The sequence below is a fragment of the Anastrepha ludens genome, chromosome 3 (genome assembly GCF_028408465.1).
Source record: "Anastrepha ludens isolate Willacy chromosome 3, idAnaLude1.1, whole genome shotgun sequence".
Taxonomy (NCBI): Eukaryota; Metazoa; Arthropoda; class Insecta; order Diptera; family Tephritidae; genus Anastrepha; species Anastrepha ludens.
This window is the reverse complement of record NC_071499.1, coordinates 63,049,809-63,072,490: the sequence shown is the minus strand read 5'-3', so window position 1 is coordinate 63,072,490 and position 22,682 is coordinate 63,049,809. Positions and strand designations below refer to the sequence as shown.

Below are 22,682 nucleotides of genomic sequence, written 5' to 3'. Positions count from 1 at the left end.
TAGCCGAATGAGTAAATGCTTGGCCAAGACTTGAAAATTCGTGAGTTCGCATCTCCGTAGATGAAACACCGAATTGGTGAAAAAACAAATATAAACTTTATAATTTCTAAATAAAACAATTTAACGAAACTCCTCAGTCTGATTACCTTTTGATGACGAAAATGAGTAGTTTAGAGCATAGTATATATATTTTTCAGTTATAAGAAATTGCTATTGGTAAAAGAGAGATAGAATATCACACCGACAAGGGGAAACTATCAGAACTTTCCCATGGCTAGAACAATGTGTAGTTGGATGAGGATAGTGATATTGATAGTATATGAGTGCTTATATAATAGTCAGCTGTCTTGTAGGGTATTGACATATGTATATATGTATATGCATATGGATGCATGTATATGCATATCTATGCAGTATATGCATATGTATGTATGTATATGCATATGTATACCTATATGTAGGTACATAAGTATCTAAATTTGTATGTTATCCCCCGATTTCCGTTTTTCCCAGCGCCACTGCTGAGTTTGTTTGTACTTTCTTATGTATTTGTGCCTTAGCTGTGTATTGGCTTGAATATTTTTTATGACCCAACCCATTCCGGCGTTCGCCTCTCCTCTTTTTAACTCTACCCATTCAACCCTGACCCTGAAAGTGCCCCAAAGTATCTTTTTTCGTTATTTGTGTTAGTGTTGCCTTGTAACTTCCCTTTAATGGAAATGCGCTGTCTTATACTACGTTATTCCTTAGTTAGTTGTTATGCCTATGCCTTATTTTTGGCTATGGAAATTTTGCAAATTTTCTTTACCCTGTTTTGCATGGGATTCCTTGATGTTTATTGGCCTACCAGTTTTTCGTTTGTTTTTGCCAGAGAAAATTTATGTATGTATACCGAAACTTGTTTCCAAAATTTGTATATGCAAATCCTAAATAAATCCCCTTTATATTATATCTACCTTTTGAACTTTTCTTCTACATAGCGCTGCTCAAATCGATAACTAATCGAACTCTTTCTTTTTTACGATATCTCTTTCTTTTTCGCATTTCAAATATTTTTTGTTTTGTTTCTTCTGAATGCCAAACAAAACTCGATTTCTCAAAATTTGCCGCACTCACTATCGCTTTCATCTTTCATGTGCATCGTAACATTTTATATAATAAACATCTGGCTGCTTTCGATACAATCAAAACAAAAAATTGAATAAAATTATTAAAATTTATTTACAATCAAAAATACGTCTATATCGTGACCCTTCATACTCGTATTATACATTAATTATAATTGTGGCCAAAATAATCCGAAAAACACGCGACCTGCGTTTTGCGATACAAAAACAACAAACTTTATCCGTACAACACCGCTAACTATCCAACTCTCAGTTCTATCAGGTGAAGAAATAAATCAAAATATTCTTCCGAGTTATTTGTTGCAAAATTTTGTATGTAAGAGCGAGCTTTCATACTTAAGTGTTCAAAAGCTTTCATACTTAAGCGTGTAAAAGCTTTCATATCTGCAGTTAAGAGCTTTCATACTTAAAGATATTGAATAAAATAAATAAGCTTTAAAATAATCGACTAACGGTTGTTTTGTCAATCTAAGCTTAGACTTTGTTAGTTTTCTTATTTATTTGAGCAATAAAAATTTATTTATATTATTTTCACCAAATTTTCGGTTTGATATTGAGCTGATCGTAACTTGAAAGCAACTTTGGCTTTCATTGCAAAAATTATAGCTTTTCAGATTTCTATTTCCTTATAAAATGTTTTTTCCATCCAAAAAAAAAAAAAATCTAAAGTCCTTTTTTACATAATATTTTTTTTTTTAATTCTTGTTTTCACCCACTTCGATGGTTATTTATCAAATGTAGCTCAAATATTGTATATAAAATAATAATATCTGAGGGGCTCTGAGCTTCTTCTCAGGTAATATTTATTTCTATAGAGAAATTTACGAAAATTATCACCTAACTCCCAAATTGTTGACGATATCAACTTCAAACTTGAGCTTAAAAAAGCCCAAATATTGTGTGCCTTAAAAATATTACAATATTTGCTAAACATTTTTCAATTTATTTAAAAAAAAAATTTTTAAATTTTTGAAATTTTGTCCTTCGGTATTTTGAATTCGGTAAAAAATTTTAAACATTTTTTATTAAAATGATTCAATATTTTTGGAATTTTATTTAAAAAATTGTTTTTTGTTATTATTATTTATTAAAAGTTTAACATTGTATAGAAAAATGGAAATTAATATTTTTGAAGGAATTTTATATTATTTTCTTCTAAGTTGTAAAAAAATTGTAAAATTGTCAGAAAACAAATTTATTAAAAATTTTGAAATTTAATAAAAAAAGGCTTACTAAATTTTTGGAAATTTTAATTATAAAAAGTGTTTAAAGTTGAAATTTTTAAAGTTTTTTTTAAACATGATTTATTAGAAGTTTTAAAATATTAAAGAAAAATGGAAATTACTATTTTCAAAGAAATTTTATTATTTATATTATTATTTTCTTTTAAGTTGAAAAAAAAGGATATTAACGAAAACTCACATAGCTTCCAAACAGTGAGCAATAATCACTTAAAATTTGCGCCACATAAGCTTACAAATTATATGCGCCGCAATTTTTACAAATTTAATATAACTAAAAGTTTAAAAATTTTCCAATTGTTGACAATTGATTCAGTTAACAAAAATGTTGAATACAATTTTTCAAATTAAAAAAAAAAAATTAATAAAAAAATTGTATATATTATTTTAAAAATTTCTCATTTCTTTAAACAAAAATATCATTAAAATTTTCTTAAATAAAAATTATTAAAATTGAAAAAATTATAAAAAAGAATTTTTAATATATTTCACTAATTAATTATTTTAGAGGAATTTCGTTATTTTTTACAAGTTAAAGAAAAAAGTGTTAGCGAAACACCCAAAGCTTCCAAACTGTTATCAGTAGCCAGTTCAAACTCGCGCCGTACAATTTTTGTATGTACGCGCTTCAAAATTATATACACGAAAAATTTGACAAGTTTAATAGACCTAGAATTTTCAAATTTTTATTGTTTGTTTTATTTAACAAAAATTTGGAATAAAATATTTCAAATTTAATAAAAAAGTATCCAAAAATTTTATATTTTATTAACAAAAATTTTATATTTTGGAATAAAATTTGGAATAAAATATTTCAAATTTAATAAAAAAGTATCCAAAAATTTTATATTTTATTAACAAAAATTTTATATTTTAATAAACAAAAATTTTATATATTATTAAACAAAAATTGAATATTTTCTTAAATATTTGAATTTCATTAAAATTTTCGTAAGTAAAAATTATTTAATTAAAAAATATTAAAAGCAAGAAAATTTCTCGAAGTATTTCCTGGGCTTTTCTTGCAACATACTTTACAGCATATATAACATAGAAATCATAACAAAAATTGTTGTTAAATTTTCGTTGACACTCATTTTTCAAATTTTATAATATAACAAATTCATTTTTGAGGTGTTTGAAACTTGATTTAAAGAATGCACTAAAATTTGGAAATTTTTATAATTTTTTGTTTTTCAATTGTACAATTTTTATAAATTAGTTTAATTCATTTAGGAGTTTTTTTTATTTTTTACAAGTTAAAGGAAAAAATATATTTTGCAAGATTGACAGCGAGAACTAACATGGCCTCCAAACTGTTAGCAGTAACCAGTCAAAACTAGCGCCGTATTATATCATACAAAAATACCAGTTAAAAAAGAATTAATCTTGTTGAAATTTGGTTTGGTTAGCAAATAGTAGTATTAAAATTTTATGGAAAAAAATTAGAAAGAAACCAAATTTTTTTTAATCTTAAAATTGTGTTAAAAAGTTTTGATTATAATGCTCGAAATTTCATTTGAAAATAATTTTTTTTAATTTTAGTATAATTCTTGAATTTTTTATTTCCTTACTTGAATTGTTGTTTGAAATTTCATTAAAAAGGATTTTTTTTTAATGTTTTAAAATTTTAGTATAACTGTTGAACTTTTCATTTGCTTAATTTATATTTTTTTTTATTTTAAAATTCTTTCGAAAAATTTGAGTAAAATTGTTTTTAACCTTAAAATTTTGTTAAAAGGTTTTGATTAAAATGTTTGAAATTTCATTAAAAAAGGATTTTTTTTAATTTTTTAGTACAATATAATTTTTGAATTTTTCATTTCCTTACTTAAATTTTTTTTTTATTTTAAAGTTCTTTCAAAAATATCATTTTTTTTTTTAATGTTGAGTAAAAAGCTTACAATTTTATTTGAAAAAGATTTTGTTAAAATTGTTTAGGAAACTTCTCGATATATATTTTTTTTATATTTCTTCAAAAACAAACAGCCAACTTTGAAAATATCGCAAACCAACTGCTGTACGATTTTCAGTGACACTCACTGTATTTTCGTAATTATTTTTTGCGTACATATTTTTATGTTTTTACTTAATTAAATTTATTTAAAAATGAAGCAATTTTCCGAAACGAAAAAAGAAGACTTAGAAACTAAGATTATTTTACTGATTCATTTAAGAGAATATTTTTGGGTTCTTGACATTTAAGCTAAAAATTTGAAGTGAGTTTTTTTTGTAATGTTTGGGAATCAACATCAAATAAAATACAAATGTAGTACTTAAATCTAAAAACTTATGGAAAGCTCTTGAAAATCTCTTCGCTGAGTTCCAAATAAGTTATTACGTCGAGAGGAAACACAAAAATTCACTCGAACCATTTTTCTAAAAGCAGTTATAATATAAAGCCTAACATATTTTATTAAATCCCCGCTTACATATGTAGTTTGAAAGCTCGCTCTCCAAGTAAGAAAATAATATATTAATATTAAATATCCTTAATGTGTTCTTCAAAATTATTTGTTTTATACGTAAAATTAGTAAATCGTAAAATATTCGTAGTTACGTGTAAAATTTGGTTTCAAAAAAGTATTTAGTAGTTTTGAAAATTTGCGTATATATTAAAGTTTTCTTGCCGCAAATCTCGTTAGTAGCGCTTTGAAGTTCAGCATAGCTCATTGGAAAATTGTAAAACTGTAAATAAATTTATTGAAAATGTTTCGTAAGATTCGAATTATTATAGTGTTCGAAGCTTTCGTTCACCACTCCATTCTCGTTGAACGTATCATATCTCATAAATATTTTATTTTTCGTATTTTATCATTACTTAATACTTATTATATGTATGTAGGCAGATCTCGCCCCTGCATTCAATTTCCGCTGGCAATCCGTAAATATTTGCTGGCTAAAGTGGCTGGCGAGCGTTGATGTGTTTACTCTTTACACTTACGAGTACTCACACACCCTCAAAGGTACATATTTGTAATGCAGCACGTGAACCCGCTGAATCGCATTGGCTCGGCGTAAGGCACGTGTATTTGTTGATTGTCCTTTTCTGCGTTGAGCACCCATAATGCCGCCACTAATGGTGGAAGATATTATAAATGCAAAGATAAGCTTACACGTGAAAGCTTTTTAAAATCACAATTCCTTTACTTACATACCTGGCTATCATTGAAATGGATTATTGGGAAAATGAGTGTTTAAAGCTTAAAGAAATAAGCTCAGCATCATGTTAAAAAAGAAAAGAAAAAAATTATAAAATTGTGTAATTTAAATAAAATATTTATTGTCAGAAATTGGCGCTTAATTTCTCCCTCCGAAACACGGTGACTTCTCTAGAAGCTATACACTTTTTAAGGAAGTTCTTTATAAATTTAGCCTGGTTGACTGGAAAAATAAATATAAATCGTTAAGTTTTTCAGTATTGACTGCATCACAGATGACCTTTGCGTTCAAGAATAGACAAAAACACAAGTTGAAACCTGAAAGTAGTCTTGGTACGTACTGTAGGGCTTATCATAAGTCATAAGTGGCGTTTGACTATTATAATTCAGCTGGTCCAAGCTGAAGTGAGTGAATCTGTGTGTGGCTATCACTTCATTGATCGCAGATTCGATCCGCATGGCGAACTTGAATGATAAATCAAAATTTTTCAATTATTTTCTAAAATATTTTTTCTTAATTTTTTGTAATTTCAATGGCCCATTTCCAGAAAAAGTCTGCTAAAATCCAACTCTTGAAAAAACCAACTGATATTCGGAGTATGTGAAGGTCAAACATTTGCAGTCTTCTCATGGAAATCTTTCAGAGACAGCTTATTTCTGATTTTAACACCTGTGGAAAGTATCAAGACCCATACCTACAAATTCTTTGGGAAACTCGTTCAACTACTTAACAAAGAAATGAAACTATCGATAATGCACATTCGAATGTGTTTTTTTGTTTTTTTAATGTGCTTTCTTCATCTTCTTCAATTTGCATTCCTCTTTTATAGCAGCGGGAAGCATCAACGGAAGACCTGCAAAACTTTAATTCACTAATTCTCAAGTCACTACTGCGCTAACCAGCGATTTAAAAACACAACTTATTCAATAATGTAATAAAGACAATTCAGTTGGTTCAGTAAGCTTTGAAGGATTGATGCCGAAGATAGTTTATAGTATGTGACAGAATATAGTCATAATTATATTATTATATTGCGTCTCACAGTCAGCCTCCTCCAACAGAGAATTGACACAAATAAGCCATGCGTTGTTGGGTGATTTGAGACATTGCCGTTAATTCTTTTAAGAATTTGTATATTTGTAAGCTGAAGTTTACGTGACATTAAACGTAAACTGAAAACATTTTGAAGATTTTTTTAAATTATGAGGTTTATTATATGTAGAAAGTTTGTATAGAAAGTTTCTGAAGTGAAATATATTCAGCTCTTTTAAATCTTTTTATATATTTTTTATTTTTTTTATATTTTTTTTTTTATTTTTTTGTTTTTAGTTTTTGTGGATGAAATATGCTTTTTAAAAACAAATTTTTAGGAAAATATATTATTATGAAAACAAATTGTTTTTATAGTTTTGAATTGTTTTTTTATAATCTTCAATATTTTTTTTTTTTGAAATAATGATTGAAAAAAATGTTTATATATATATTTTTTTTAATTTGTTGGGATAAAATATACTTTTCCACATTTTTTATACAACATTTTTATTTTAATTTTTTTAGGATAGAATATATCTTGAAAATAATATAAAATTTTTAACAAAATATATTTTTTGGTTTCAATTTTGTGAGAACACTTTTTTTTAATTTTTTAAAAATCACAACCTTCTGATTTTATTCTAATTTTTTTTTTAATAGCTGACTATGCTCAGTAATCCTTTCAAGTTTCATGAAGGGCCCCCATTACCTTTTTGAGTTATATTCAAATACGTTCAACAAATCAGTGCAAAGTACTGCTGTGGCGAAGCGCGGGAATGCATACTCGATTGTTATGCCCATTTGCTAATCCATCAAAGTATCGCGACGCATTTTAGTAAGCAAACGAGCCTTCGCTAGGGCAGTATTTTGCACTGATTTTCTGTACGTATACCTATGATCAGAAAGTACCGGGAAGGTTATGTTGACTGTTTTCTGCGATTGCCAAGGCGTAGCGCACCATGAGTACCTTCCATCGGGTCAGAGAGTTAATAAAGAATATTATTTATCAATTTTGAAACGTTTGAGAGAGTTTGCTGTACGTCACAAACGGCCAGAAATGTGGGGAAACCATTCTTGGATTTCGCACGATGATAACGCGCCATCGCACCGAGCCTCTGCTGGATTATTTGTCTAAATACCAAGTAAATACCATCGAGCAAGCACCGTATTCACCTGATATGGCCCCGTGCGACTTCTTTTTGTTTCCCAAGTTGAAGTTACCACTTTGTGGAAGGAGATTTCAGTCGACAGAGGAGATCAAGGAGAATGCGACGAAGGAGCTGAGCGGCCTACCAGGGGTGCATGGACATCTGGGTTAAACGTTGTCACATGTGTGTTGCTTCAGACGGGTCACATTTTGAAGGAGATAAAATAAATTTGCCTGAAATTTAAATTTCTCTAAAGATTCCCAGTACGTTCTGATCATAGCGTGAATGTAAAATGAAAAGTTATGATAATTCCATGTGAAACTTATAGGAATTACTGAACATAGGCTCAGCTATTATTAAAAAAAAAAATGGAGAGGGTAGTGGTTTTTCATAGATAGAAAGAAATGTTTTTTTCCAAAAAAATTTGAACAAACAATTTTTTAAGTATATTTATAAGTATACTTAAGTATATTTTACCTCAAAAAGTTAAAAAAAAGTTATGAAAATTTTTAAAATAACCGAAGATATATCATTTTTAAAAAGTCTGTATCAAAATTTTCATGGAATAAATCTCAAAACTATTACATTTTTTTTTTAATTTTTTTTTATTTTATCTTTTTTATAGTTCAGCTATTAGTGAAAATATAAGAAAACATTGGAGGTATAAAAAAACATTAGGTAGTGGGATTTTGAAAAATGGAAGGAAATATTTTTTCCAAAAAATCGTCAACGAAAAAACATAATCATTTTCGAAGAATTGTTTAAGTATATTTTATCTCAAAAAGTTAAACAAAAATTATAAAAATAACCGAAGGTATTTCATTTTTAAAAAGTCAGTCTCAAAATTATTAAACTTTTTTCAAAATTGTTTCGTTTTATCTTTTTTACAGTATAAATATAAATTTTTTTTAAGTATATTTTACCTTAAAAAGTTAAAAAAAGCATACAAGTTTTTAAAATAACCGAAAATATATCACTTTCAAAAACTCTATATCAAAATTTTCAACATTGAATAAGTGTCACAAATATTAAAATTGTCAAAATTTTTTTCAGTTTGCTTCTTATTACAATCAAGCCTACAAATAAACCAATTTTTATAAAAATTGACGACAATGTCCAAAAAATTTGAATAAATTGAGATGGAAGCGCGTAACTGTATTTTCCAACAATCGATTCAAGATAAGATGATCAGCTTGGACAAGTTAAAGAGTGATGTGTGGTAAAAACCTGTTGAAATCTAGGAAAGTAATCCCGTTTGATAGAAGTTGAGTTCGCATTGTTTTGTTCATGTCCTCTATAGGAAAACTTGCTAATATTCGCTTTAAGTCTTTAGGTACATCGTCTTTTAGAAGAGATTTCCTAACGCTGGTGTCTTATTAAAAGTTTTCGCTCATTTTTTCTAAAACTTCTACAATCGTTAGGGGCTTCATAGCCCGATGTTAGCGAGTAGCTTCATTCATTTAGATATTCATGAGTCCCATACTAGCAAAAACTATCAAATTTAACTGACTGTTTTGAGTTTTTGACTACCCAGAGAACTTTAAACTTTCACTCTCAGACCTGAGGCGTGCACGCTGCGTTTATTAGTTGGCTATCTCTGAGCAGGAGAAAAAAATTTATTTATATTAATTTTAAGGCACTAGTGAATTCAATACTTCGTAAGGAAAACCTCGATTATTTTTGGGTTATGACACTCTTTCTTTTCGTTTGTAAAATTATTTTTCTTCTTCTTTATTTGCCTGTTCAACATTATATTATATACATACATATACAGGGTGAACGGAATGAAGTGTTGCCTACTCAAAACACCATAACTTTTTTGTGTGAAATTAGTTTTTATTGATTTCAAAGACCAAATTGTTCAAAAATGATTACAATTTTAACGAATGTGATCTTGAGGTATTTTGGCCCATTCTCGTATAATCGCTTTGTTCTTAGTCCTCACCTTACTCTCCAAAATGGATCAGATGGATCTGATTTGCGTCTGGCGAATTCGAAAGCCATTGTGTGGACGAAAGGAGTTGCCGAGTCCTGTTTGGAACGTCCAGGGTCTACGACCGAAATGTTTGCGTGCCACGGCTCTAAAGCAGCTTCTAAACATTTTCCCGATAATAAGTCGCATTCACTTTGACACCAGGCTCGATAAAAACGATTGGAGAGCGTCCATCAGCGATTATTGCGGCCCAAACCATTACTTGCGATGGGAAATTAATTTGAGTGACCATACGTAGGCTCAAATTCTCGTATGAGCGTTCGGTCAAGTAAACACCATCGTTTTGAGTGTTTATGAACTGCTCAATTGGGAAATTATTTTCATCAGAAAACACAATGTTAGGAAATTCGCCACGTTCGTGCAAGCGCAACAGCTCCTTTGCTCTTTCGCACCGAACTGTTTTTTGCTAGGGTCAAAGATCGTGTGCTTTTTGGAACTTGTAAACCTTGACCTTGAGCTCATTTTTCAATATGCGTCGAATGCTGTCTTCCGATATTTTCAGTTCTTTGACCAATTTTCTTCCACTTCGACGTGGATTTCGTTGAAGTCGAGCCTTCACTTTCCGAACGATTTCTGGGGTTGTTGCGGTTTTTTATGGTCCACCTTCATAGCGTTTTGCAATGCTACCAGTATCATTGTAAAGTTTTATAGTGCGATGCACAAACATTTTATTCAATCTGAGCTCACGAACAATGGCTGGTTGTGATTTTCCGGACAAATATAACGCAATCACACATTACGTTTGAATTCCATCACAGAAAAAAAAATTCAACTAAACTGAGACGCAAATGTCATTAGAACAATTTTGACGTTGATGTCATGAGCTGTTTACAGATACAAGGAGTGTGAAGTTGGTAACACTTCATATCGTTCACCCTGTATTATGTAAATTTTAAAAATTTGATGTGCATATCGCCTAATTTACTTTAATCTGTTTTTGTTACAACATCACGATAATCTTCACGGTTTCGTGCTGCTTGTGTGAGTTGCCCGATCATTTGGAGTCCAGTCCATTCTCTGATGTTCCTTAAGAGAGACTTTTGCCTCCTTCCTATACCACATTTACCCTCAATTTTACCATGCACAATGAAGTGCAAGAATTCGTATTTGGGTCCATGCATAATATGCCCGATATATGTAAAATTATGCTCTTATACAAATCCATCTTCTTCAATATTTATTGAAATATATGCAGATATGTGCAAATGTCGTCCATACTTTCCATGTAACTGATAGATATGGAAACCAAAAATTATGCAAGTCAATAATTAATTTTCGTTAAATTTATACTCACTTCACTTTATCTCTGCGTTCACGAACCAAACTTCAATTGTGACTGCCAATGTCGTTGGAGTTGTTCTGATTATTATTTTCTTTTTCTTTTCACTGCAATAATTTATATTCATTTCGCTACTCCCTTCCACCAGTTCTCTGACTCTTTCACTATTTCACCCTCTTTATCTTCCTCTCTCTCCCTCGCTCTCCCTTCTTTTTTCACTCTTTGCTCATTGTTCGAATCATACCGACTGTCAGTCGCCTAATGAGTTATATGCCGACTTTGACGTTAATATCGACAATGTTGCTGGGACATTGTCATGCCATGTCATTGTCGCAGCCTTTGCCGTAGCTCCTGGTAACTACCGCACGGTTGTTGGTGCAGCTACTTGCGCTCTGCTATTGTATGAAATCCTTTTTCTCTTTTTCGCTCGCTTTCTCCACTTTTTTCTTCACTTCTCTATATTTTATTTAATATTACGGGGGTAGTAATTATTGGAAAACACTGTACTATTGACTATACATACGTAACTCATTTCGCTTATTCGGTTCGTTGCCTTGGATAGTGCAAGGATGGCTATGCATTGCATACCTATATATCTCTCACCTCACCCGGACTACAGCGTAGCTGTTTGCTCGCTTGTGTATTGTGTGCCTTTTGCTGGATGGTAAAATTTTACAAAATTTTATTTATGTATATTATGTCAGCGCAGCTCGCTGCACCGAACCGCTGCTGCTTCTGCGACGTCTGCTGTTGCTCCGGTGAAGGGAAGGAAAGTCATGAAAAGTGCTGAATTATCGCAACAGTGGTAGCAATTTGCTTTGTTGCTGGTGTTCGCTTGCGGATTCACTCATATTTTCTTTTCCATTTTTTTTTTTATCATTTAATTGTGTTTGTGTGTGTGTATTAGTTGCGCAACGCTTAACGCGTTTTTAATTGCAAAACTTTTGCCACCTCGTACTTCGTGTTTGTGGTGCAATCCATTGACCGCTGCAACTCATTCGAATTTTATCTGCAGCTGCCATTATATTTACCCATGCAGGCATACACACATACAAACGTGCTCTTACTGGTCCATATTTGCATGCTTATGCTCTTATATCCACAAATATCGGGGTTTACATGGATGTGTGCACATGAAGTTGGTGCGAATATTCTGAATTTATGTATTTTCTGCATTGAATTTATGCTTGACGTTTTTACAAAAAAAAAAAAAAACATAAACAAAAAAAAAAACGTTAAGCAAAAAGTACGCAAAACTGTGTAATGACTGTCGACAGCAATCACTGCAAGTAGACACAATTAAGAATACCATAACAGCAGTGCTTGCAACAGCAATCACTGCGTTCCGTAACACTTTTCTAGCAGCCTGCTCTCCCGTATTACTTACATTTCGGTATTTTATGAAGGACAGCCGCTTACCCCACTACACCCCAGACTGGAGCATTGTAGTGGCAGCGAATGCAGGTTGAAGTTTGAACAACTTTTTGGTGCTTAAACTCATCGATGGTATGTGTGCGAATTTCTTTCAGTTCATATAATCGATTTAGCTGCTGATTCGAAGCAAAATTCTATAAAATGCTTTAACCTTTTCACTACCAAACAAAAGAGTGAACAATTTAGAGGTATCAAATTTTAAATTGAAATTAGACAACGAAAATTCGAATTGATTAGGCAATCTTTATTAGTTTTGTGTCAAACCATTCATGACATTTATTTTTTTACGATAATCCCTTTCAAATGTTAGCCGCAACTGCGCCGTAATTCGGTCATCCGTAAACACTAATTTTAAATGACTCGCTGGAGGACTTCAGTCGGAATCTCGAGAATAACTTTAGTAATGTTGGCTTCCACTAGTACTTGAGTGTATCGAGAAACTTAACCTACTAGGAATGCGTAACTGCAACCGGCTAATTTGGATTCCAGGATACACTGGTATAACTGGAAACAAAGTAGCGGACGCATTAGCGAGAGAGGCTGCGGCCTCACCTCTAATAGGACCCTAACCCTTCCTTGCCATGGGACAAAACACCATCATCATGAAGAAGCCCAAGACTGAAGAGCTAGGGTTAAGGGAGGTTTGCTGGCACCAAACTATGAGGCTACAACAGGCGAAATCCTTACTGGGAGAGTACAACCAAAAGAGGTTTAAACAACTCATATCCCTCCCGAGGGATAATCTGAGAATGCTCACGGGCATCCCTACAGGCTACTGCGGACTGTGAAGGCATCTGCACTTGATCGGGATTTGGTCTGCAAACTCTTACCGTTTCTGCGACCAATCCCAGGAGACTCCAATGCACTTCAAAGACCATTAGGTCAAAGTGCAAACCTCATTCATCCATTCCAATAAGTGCCTCAATCGTAGCTGGTTTATCCACAGAGCATTTAAAATTTACAAACCCCACAAACAAAAGTCCAAATGTGTGCTATTACACGATCTTGGTGACCGATTGACTACTGGTCCAAGACGAGAAATAAATTGCTCACCGCAAACTGAAGCGACGGTGCAATAAACCTATTGGTTCACGGGATGTATGGCAATTAGCGCCTTCTCATTGAAATCAAATGTTGTGGGTATCACTGACTTCAATTTCCGGCACCAAAAAGTCGTTTATCATGGCGTGTTAGCTTTCGCCATTCACTGTTACATTTGCGTGGGCCTCGACTTTGAAGGAATATATTGTAGGATGATTCCTCCAGCACATAGGCCTCACCATATGGTTGTTTTCAAAGGATTTAATCACTATTTTTTAATTTCTTCGGGTTGCTCTTCAGCCCAAGTATGCCAATTTTGCTTATTAACGTAGCCATTAAGCCAAAAATAGACCTAATCGCTAAACAACATATTATATAAGTTGGCCTGAGCGCGCGATGAACTCTTTTCACGGAGCGTAGATTTTCGCAATACAATTGTACGATTTGCAAACGTTGTTGAGTCGTCAGTCTTTCCCTGATGAAATTTCAATGAATTCTTATTCATTATGTATTTAGTTTGACAGTAGTCAGGCGTGCTCTGCCAAAAACCCCTATTGGAAAAAGTATATACTTCCAATCTGATCACTCTTTATATACAGCTTAACAACATACCTATATATCTCTGATATGTATTTTAACTATTTTTTTCATTTATTCTAAAATCACAAAAGCGTTATAAAATTTATTATCGGTCACACTAAAAATTCGGGATCCCTACAAAATCCTGTATATCAAAATTCTTTTCGTACGAAATACTGTAAATTAACGTAACAAAATTCTGCAGTGACAAAATTCTGTATTTACAGAATTCTGTATTTACAAAATTCTGTAAAAACAAAATTCTGTACTGTCTTAAAAAAATTCTGTATTGACAAAATTGTGTATTGACGAAATTCTGTACTGACGAAATTCTGTACTGACGAAATTCTGTATTAACAAAATTCTGTATTGAAAAAATTTTGTGTTGACAAAAGTCAACGAAAAAAGGAGTTCTACGCAAAAATACGTTGGATTGCGTAGCCGGAGACGGACTGATGAGGGTTATTTTTTTGAAGCGCGGCCGAAGGCCGCCCACGCGAAAAGGAGTTCTACGCAAAAATACGATGGATTGCGTAGCCGGAGTTGGACTGATGAGGGTTATTTTTTTGAAGCGCGGCCGAAGGCCGCCCACGCGAAAAGGAGTTCTACGCAAAAATACGGTGGATTCTATCGAAACTGAAGAAAAAAAGTGCGCACTTTTTTATAAAATTTGTTGAATTTCTTGTCATTTACTTACAGCATTTCGTCAATACAGAATTTTGTCAATACAGCATTTCGGCAATACAGAATATTTTTTACAGAATTTTGAAATACAGAATTTCGTATACAGAATTTTATAATACAGAATTCTGAAATACAGAATTTTGTATACAGCATTTTGTAAACAGAATATTGTATCATACAGCATTACGTACCCAACCCTAAAAATTCTCGTGTGTCGAATTTCGCGAAAATTCAATCAATTCAATCGCCATATTGCAGCTGCCGTTTTGAATTTGAAAAAACTGGATTCTGACTCAATAAAAAGGCCTTTAAAAATTGCTTAGTAATGAGTTTCAATCCATAAAAAAACACAGGCTTGAGTTTGGTATCTTTAATAGCTGTTTTCTCGAAATCCTGCTTTGGTACAATAGGCTCCTTTTAACTGTCCGATGCACATAAGTTTCTAAGGTTTACGTATTAAAATTATATTCATAAGGTCTTAGAGTAGTAAGTAGTGCATACACAAATTATTACTTAGATTGGCATTATTAGTATCTTATATTCATACCGTTATTTTACAAAACCTTAAGGTAAATAAATATAACACAAAACGCTCATTTTTGTGGCGGCTACTATAAAAGTAGGCTCATTTCTTAAAGAAAGTATTAAAAAATTAAATCAAATAAGAAAACTCATTTATTTGGGCTTCAAAAACAGTATAAGGTGATTATTTAACATTTTTAATTTACAAAATTTGAAAATTTTGATTGCCTTTCAGAACGAAGAACCACACTATACTTTTCTAAAGATTTTGGTTGTGCTAAATTCGTCCTCGGAAAAGCTCCAATATATCGTGTTTTATGAGATATTTCGGCTTAAAAGGGCAAAAAAATCAATATTCGCTTTTATTTGAGGTTATGCAAAATTTGCGATTTTGTTTTTTGAAGATCGTGGTAGTAAGTCCTTCCCTTCTTAATCTATGTATTTTGCTTAATCTTATTTTCCTGAGTTATCATCTGTTGAACATACCGTTTTTGTTGTATCCATCGATATGCGAAAGCTGCTTAGAATCAGACAAAACTTCGTAAATCAAAGAAGAGAAAATTAAAACTACCAACCCATAAATTTCAAGTATTCTTTTAGATCTTCGGCGTCGTTAACAGCTTTATCAGTTCGGAGAATCAAAATAAATTCGAAAAAGTGGATCCATCATGGCGCATAACTTTATTCTCTTTTAGTCTTTAACCGATTCTGCGCCGTTTCACTGAAAACTTCAGCATATCAGAAATCCACGGAAAAGTCTAGTCTACGCTTCAATAAACTGAAAACGGCTCTGTTTTTTGTCAGAATACATTTTGTTGTCAAAAATATTGTTTGAAAGATAGTAATGAATAAAATGTCAAGTTTGATACTTTAAAAAGTCAAGTTGGAGACTTTTAAAAGTTATATTTTTATTTATTTGAAATTGATCACAAAATAAAATGTTTTCGGTGAAGTAAAAAGTTCAGATCGTTTAGTTTTTGGCATTTTTTCGTTGATGATATTGACAATCCTAACAATCGAATATAAATCTGGCTAGTTTTAATTAAAATATTTCTCTGGTAATTTTAAATTCGTGGGCAATGGAATAGGTGCTCACATTCAGGTCCGACTCTATGATTTGCATGATTTTATTGACATTGTCGACGTTTGACCTATCAGATAGTGCATTATTATCGGCATCCATACAACCAGATTAGAATCATTAGAACAAACATTTTTCTATTAAGTTCAATACTGTATTGGGCTCATAGATAGCAAAAGAAATTTTGAGCCACTTGATCTTGCTCTCCATTTTGGTCGTAGTAGTATTGACGAATTTATAGATTTTTTTTTCTTTTTTTGACTTTATTTTAAAACGCTGTAGCATACAACTGGCTTCATCAAAGATAAAACTGCTAAACATTTTTATGCATAAATTCACCTTTTAGTCATCGTACAGCGTAGTTCGATGCTATGCATAGATCGTGCGAAATGGCTCACTAAAGACTTCTACCGCAAAACGCTTGGAACTTTTTACTTCACTCAATAAATAGAAACCCCACATTCACATACATTTTTACCTAAGATCCCGTAAATTATTTAATATATTAACTTAAGTATATTTCATTCTACATATATTACATAAGTAAACTTAACAAACATAGTTATATATAATAATAATTTCCATACATAAAAACTTAATGTATTTTATTATTTTTTCCTTTTTCATGTTTTAATCGAATTTTCATTTGTGATTGCTGTTCGCTGCATGCGTTGAAATCAAATTTTAAAACTTGAAATTATCGAATGCCATTTACGTTACGTTGCGTTACGTTGCGTTGCGTTGCATTGCCTGCCTTGCCTTACAATTTATGGTTTCCAATCCCATATGTATACAAAAAACAAAACCAAAAATAAATATCCAAACTATAACTACCTACTCGTATTGTCGTTACGTTCGTTCGTTGTTTTGTGCATCAAAATATATAATCAACAATCAATATAAAAACTCCCCATTACATGTATGTATAAACAAATTTTTTTACTCAATTTTTATCTTAAAAATTATATTCAAATTTATTTACTGTACTCGTATTTCTTTGGAGCGCGAAAATTGCGTATACTTTTTTATGTGTTCATTTAAAATATTGAAAAGTGAATGGAATGTTTTTTTGGAATTATGAAAAAAATTAATATTTTTACTTTTCCATATATTCTCGATGTGTTCCAGCTGTTCTGTTTCTCGTTTCTGACGTGGCAGCTGCTCGATCATGTGCTCTTCAATCCGGCGCTGTGGATTTATACGCCGGCCAATGTGCAGGCACGCCTGTACTCGTACTTGGCCACGGAATTCCTCAGCGATACGCAAATCTACAGCAATGTGCGACGTGTTAGTACTGTTCTGCAAACGGTGCACACACTGAAATACTACTATTGGGTTGTGAATCCGCGTGCAAAGAGTGGCATCATACCAAAGGGTTTGGGTAAGTGAAATATATGAATATGAATATGAGTATGAATATTAATATGAACCTGAGTATCAGTGAAGAGTATGAATATGAATATGAAAATAAATATGAGTGTGAATATGAGTATGAGTATGAATATGAGTATGAATATGAGTATGAATATGAGTATGATTATGAGGATGAGTATGAATATGCGTATGAGTATGAATATAAGTATGAGCATGAGTATGAATATGCGTATAAGTATGAATATGAGTATGAGTATGAATAAGAGGAATAGTACGAACATGAGTATGAGTATGAGTATGAGTATGAATACGAAAATTAGTACGATTATGATTAGAGGATGGGTATAAATATGAGTATGAGTATAAATGGCAATATGAATATAAATGAGTATGAGTATGAAAGAAAATATGAATATGAGTATGAGTATAAGTATAAATGAGAATATTGATATGAATATGTGTGCAAGAAAAAGTGTGAGTATGAGTATTAATATGAATATGAATGTGTTTATGAATATGAATATGAATATGAATATGAATATGAATATGAATATGAATATGAATATGAATATGAATGTGAATATGAATATGAATATGAATATGAATATGAATATGAATATGAATATGAATATGAATATGAATATGAATATGAATATGAAAATTAGTATGAGTTAAAATTTGAGTCTGAGTATGAATATCAATAAGAATATGAGTTTGAGTATTTTAAAACTACACGTAGAGGAGTTCCTACTTGGCAAATTCTTTGCCACTTGGTGACTTTTTAAACGTTTTCCTATAATTTAAAAAAAAGCAAAAAGTTTGCTTACGCTTTGTTTTCTTAATTCTTACTCCTCCATATATATTTGTATATAAAAATCTCCAACCTATATAATAAATTTATAAAAACTACTTTCAGATGGTCCACGTCCAGCACAAAAGGATATCCTAGCGATACGCGCTTATATTTTATTGTTTTTGAAACAGTTAATTATGATCGGTAATGGCGTCAAAGAGGATGAGTTGCAAAGCATTTTAAATTACTTGACGACCATGCATGAGGTAAGCAAGTCATACTCCTAGAAATATAAAATTGAATTTCTTTGCTTATTTGATATCCATTTCATTGCTATGTTTTGATTGATTTGCCCTTGCAGGATGAAAATCTTCATGACGTTTTACAAATGTTAATTTCGCTTATGTCTGAGCATCCCAGCTCCATGGTACCTGCTTTCGATGTGAAACATGGCGTTCGTAGCATTTTCAAATTATTGGCTGCCGAAAGTCAATTGATACGCTTACAGGCATTGAAATTGCTTGGATTCTTTTTATCACGCAGCACACACAAGTGAGTGGCATGTTGTGACTGCATGTGTGCATTGCATTAGGGGTGTTCTTATTTAGATTACGAATACTTTTTGTTTGTTTGTGGTATTTCAAATTGAACGAAAAGACTTCCGAGCGTGAGCTTTGTGTGAATTCTCCATGATATTATACTATACTTATATTCTACATGGTGTTGCAAAAAAAATTGTCAAAAATCAACGCGTTCTTTACGATACTTCATACTACACTTTATTGCACCAGAATTGAATGGGCTATGAGACTGCACACCTATACAAATAGTGCAAGTATCAAGCTGTTCAAAGTTTTCCTAGAATTTTAACAATTTTTTTTCGCTCAGGTGTGGAGCATTTTCTTCCACATAAACGTATGAGCCGCTAGTATGTGCTTTGTATGGAAGAAAATTGTCAACATCGCATGCAAACAAAATTGGAAAAAATCAACGCGATTTTTCAGCGATTTGAATCTACACTTTAATATATTTAAATTAATTATTGCATGCCCAGAATTTTTTAAAGGATTCTAATTAAAAAAATATTCTAACAAAAATTTTACAGGAAAAATATTGTTAATAAAATATTGTGTGTAAAAAGGCAAAGTGTAATAATTATGTGAACACAAGTTTGCATGAAGAAATGTATAAAGATACACAATTTGAGAACAATTTGAAAATAAGGGCACCCCCAAACTGCTGGCTGTCAAGATAAATCGCGTTGGTGAGCCAGCCTTGTGGCTGATGCATAGAAATAAATTATTGCTTTGCAATGCAATTTAATAAGTGAACCATTATTTACCTCTCTTATGTATATATATATACACTTTTTCATCTGTATTTTCTTTTTCTAATTTCCAATGCCTTCGCCAACATTCGCCAAATTTTTGCTGCTGCGGTTTTGCTACTCCTGCTTGTCTGCAACTGACTTTCATAATAGACGAAAATATGACGTTATGTCGCCGCACAACTTATACACACTATTAGCGGAACGTTTATTACTCTACGAGGAATCGCTATCCCTGCCAACGTATAATGTTCTCTACGAAATTATGACAGAGCATATATCACAGCAAATTCTCTATACCAGACATCCAGAGCCCGAGAGTCATTATCGTTTGGAAAATCCAAGTAAGTAAAGAGAACTAAAATCGCATGTAATATATTGAGGAATATAAAAAGTATATAAAGCATATACGGGAAATTGTAGTGAAATTAAAGAAGTATATTCCATAGTATTTTAGTACCCATGAACCACTAAATTATCAATATTTGGAATTCCCAGTTCAAAGCAAAAATCGGTTACTCAAATTATTCGGGCTCATATTAATTTACTTATTTATGAATTTTTTTATAAAGATCCATATTTCAGTTCTGAATACTATATTACATTCTTGTTATTTTTTTAACACAAAGAACTCTTGTCCTGCCAGTACTGGCAGGGTTTTACATTTACTCGTAGCAGACACAAACAGCACACACTCATAACAATACTTGTACATCCTTGTAAGTATTAAATAGCGCGCTAAATCCTCTACTTGGGATAAGCGAAATGAATGCGTTGTGCTGCTGCAATAGCAGCTACTATGCAGTGGGTACAAGTCTATCTCATATATGAAGATTAAGAGAGATGCTATTACGCTTAAGCTGCGATAAATTGGGAAACATTTTAGTCATACTTATTTCTTGTTCAAAAATGCGAAATTAATTCGGAATGGAGTTTGTGCTTGTATAAGGACACTGCAAAGCAAAATGTCCACAATCGCCTAAGGAGTTAGTTGTATGCCAGGCATTCTATGACTGGTGCCCAACTAATGAAAAACGGTTGTAAAGTGGCACAGTTGGTACTCAGTTCAGTGGTAGCTTTCTTTATTTCTCATATTAAGGCCGACATCGAATAATTTGCTAAAAATAGGGGCGTCTGAAGCAACACACATGAGCAACATTTAACCCAGATGGCCATGCACCCCTGGTAGGCCGACGAAGGGATGGCCTTCAGCTCCTTCGTCGCATTCCCTTTGATCCCCTCTATCGACTTAAAACTCCTTTTACGAAGTGGTAATTTCAACTTGGGGAAACAAAAAGAAGTCGCGCGGGGCCATATCAGGTAAATACGGCGCTTGCGCGATGGTATTTACTTGGTGTTTGGTCAAATAATCCAGCACAATTTGAGCTCGGTGCGATGGCGCGTTATCATCATGCAAAATCCAAGAATGGTTTGTCCACATTTCCGGACGGATAAATAATATTTCAAAACGGATAAATAATATTCTTTATTGACTGTCTGGCCCAATGGAATATACTCATGGTGCACTACGCCTTGGCAATCGAAGAAAAGAGTCAACATCACCTTCACTTTACTTTTTGTTCATAGGGTATTCGTGTTAGGAAGTCAAATATTAGTCAAGTAGGTTGTTAGCCTGCCTGCCTTAACTTGTTAGGAAAATTATATGAACACCTCCAAGCAAATGTTTTGTTTATTTGGTCCACGAGTAGTATTTTAGTAGTCCCACCTACCTTGCATATCTGTCGAGCATTCCTCTACCTGTCACCTGGGGACGCATCCGATGGGAGACAAGCAACTCTATACAAAAAGGGAGACGAATTTTCTAAGCCTTTTCTGTTTTTCCTGAAAATAATATTCAAGTGCCGCTGGCGAATTTATGTCCGATTCGGCTCATATTCAAGTCTTCTATCAGGTCGTTGAAAACAAATAGTTTTCCAAAACAAATTCGAGCTGGGAGGCGCACGGGTTAAGAAATTACAAAAAACAAAAAATGTTTAATTAAAAAACACTCTACAACACATGGCGACCAGTCGAAACTTGATCAGATTTGTGAAAGAACACGAAAAAAAGGACTCTAATTGTAGAAAATAGGGTTATCGGTTCTCCGCCAAACAATGCGCCGACTGTCTGCTGAAAGTAATTTAGTCAAGTGCTCGACCATTCGCTGAGTCTTAAATTACGCTACTTCAATTTTCAAAGCGAAAATCTATAATATAAGAAAAGGAACAAAAATTGAAACTTTTGAAGTTGGCAAAGTGAAAGAGACCAGGCTTCTAAAGGAGTTGGTGTAAGATGGCTCGACGGTTTCTAAAGACATGCCGATGTTCATGCACTTGACGCGTTGTACGGGTAGAGAAGGAGTGTTTATTGAAGTAACTATGGTTTAAAATCAAGAAAATTCAAATCTTGCAATCCCGGTTTGGTATGTAAAGGCTAGGTCTTGTTGAAGTTGTCTTGTACTAAGATTTTTATCTTCCAATTTAAGTAGCCAGATATCCCTGCTCCCAAAATACTAGGAGCGCAAGGAATTCCAGAGTTGTATCTATTTTTTATTTTTATAAAAGTGCATTCTACGGCAAAAACTATATTAATCAAAGTCCCAAGCTTTGTACAAAATTCAAAAAAGTTGTACTAATTTAAAGAAATTATCATCAACATTTTTTGTAAGCAGGATTTTTAGAAAAATTCAAGGTATCTGGTTTTATTTTTATTTTATTTATAATTGGCGCGTACACCATTTCTGGGTGTATGGACAAGCTCGTCCGCCTATTTGTGGTGTGCGTCTTGGTGTTGTTCCACAAATGGAGGGACCTACAGTTTCAAGCCGACTCGAATGGTAGTCACGCACCAACCCATTCGGCTACG

At 32.4% G+C, this 22,682-nt stretch overlaps 1 protein-coding gene across 6 annotated transcripts in view; it reads left to right on the top strand.

Moving 5' to 3' along the window:
* The window catches only part of LOC128858087 (neurobeachin-like), a 224,683-nt gene that overhangs the window by 109,778 nt on the left and 92,223 nt on the right, over positions 1–22,682 (top strand). For 4 of the 6 annotated variants that reach the window (XM_054094043.1, XM_054094045.1, XM_054094041.1 and 1 more), the window contains 4 exons: positions 17,452–17,704; positions 18,614–18,756; positions 18,852–19,042; positions 19,971–20,161. In XM_054094043.1, the coding sequence (XP_053950018.1) occupies positions 17,452–17,704; positions 18,614–18,756; positions 18,852–19,042; positions 19,971–20,161 (778 nt within the window). The remainder of the gene's footprint in view (positions 1–17,451; positions 17,705–18,613; positions 18,757–18,851; positions 19,043–19,970; positions 20,162–22,682) is intronic. The other 2 variants (XM_054094044.1, XM_054094042.1) reach the window with 1 other exon arrangement.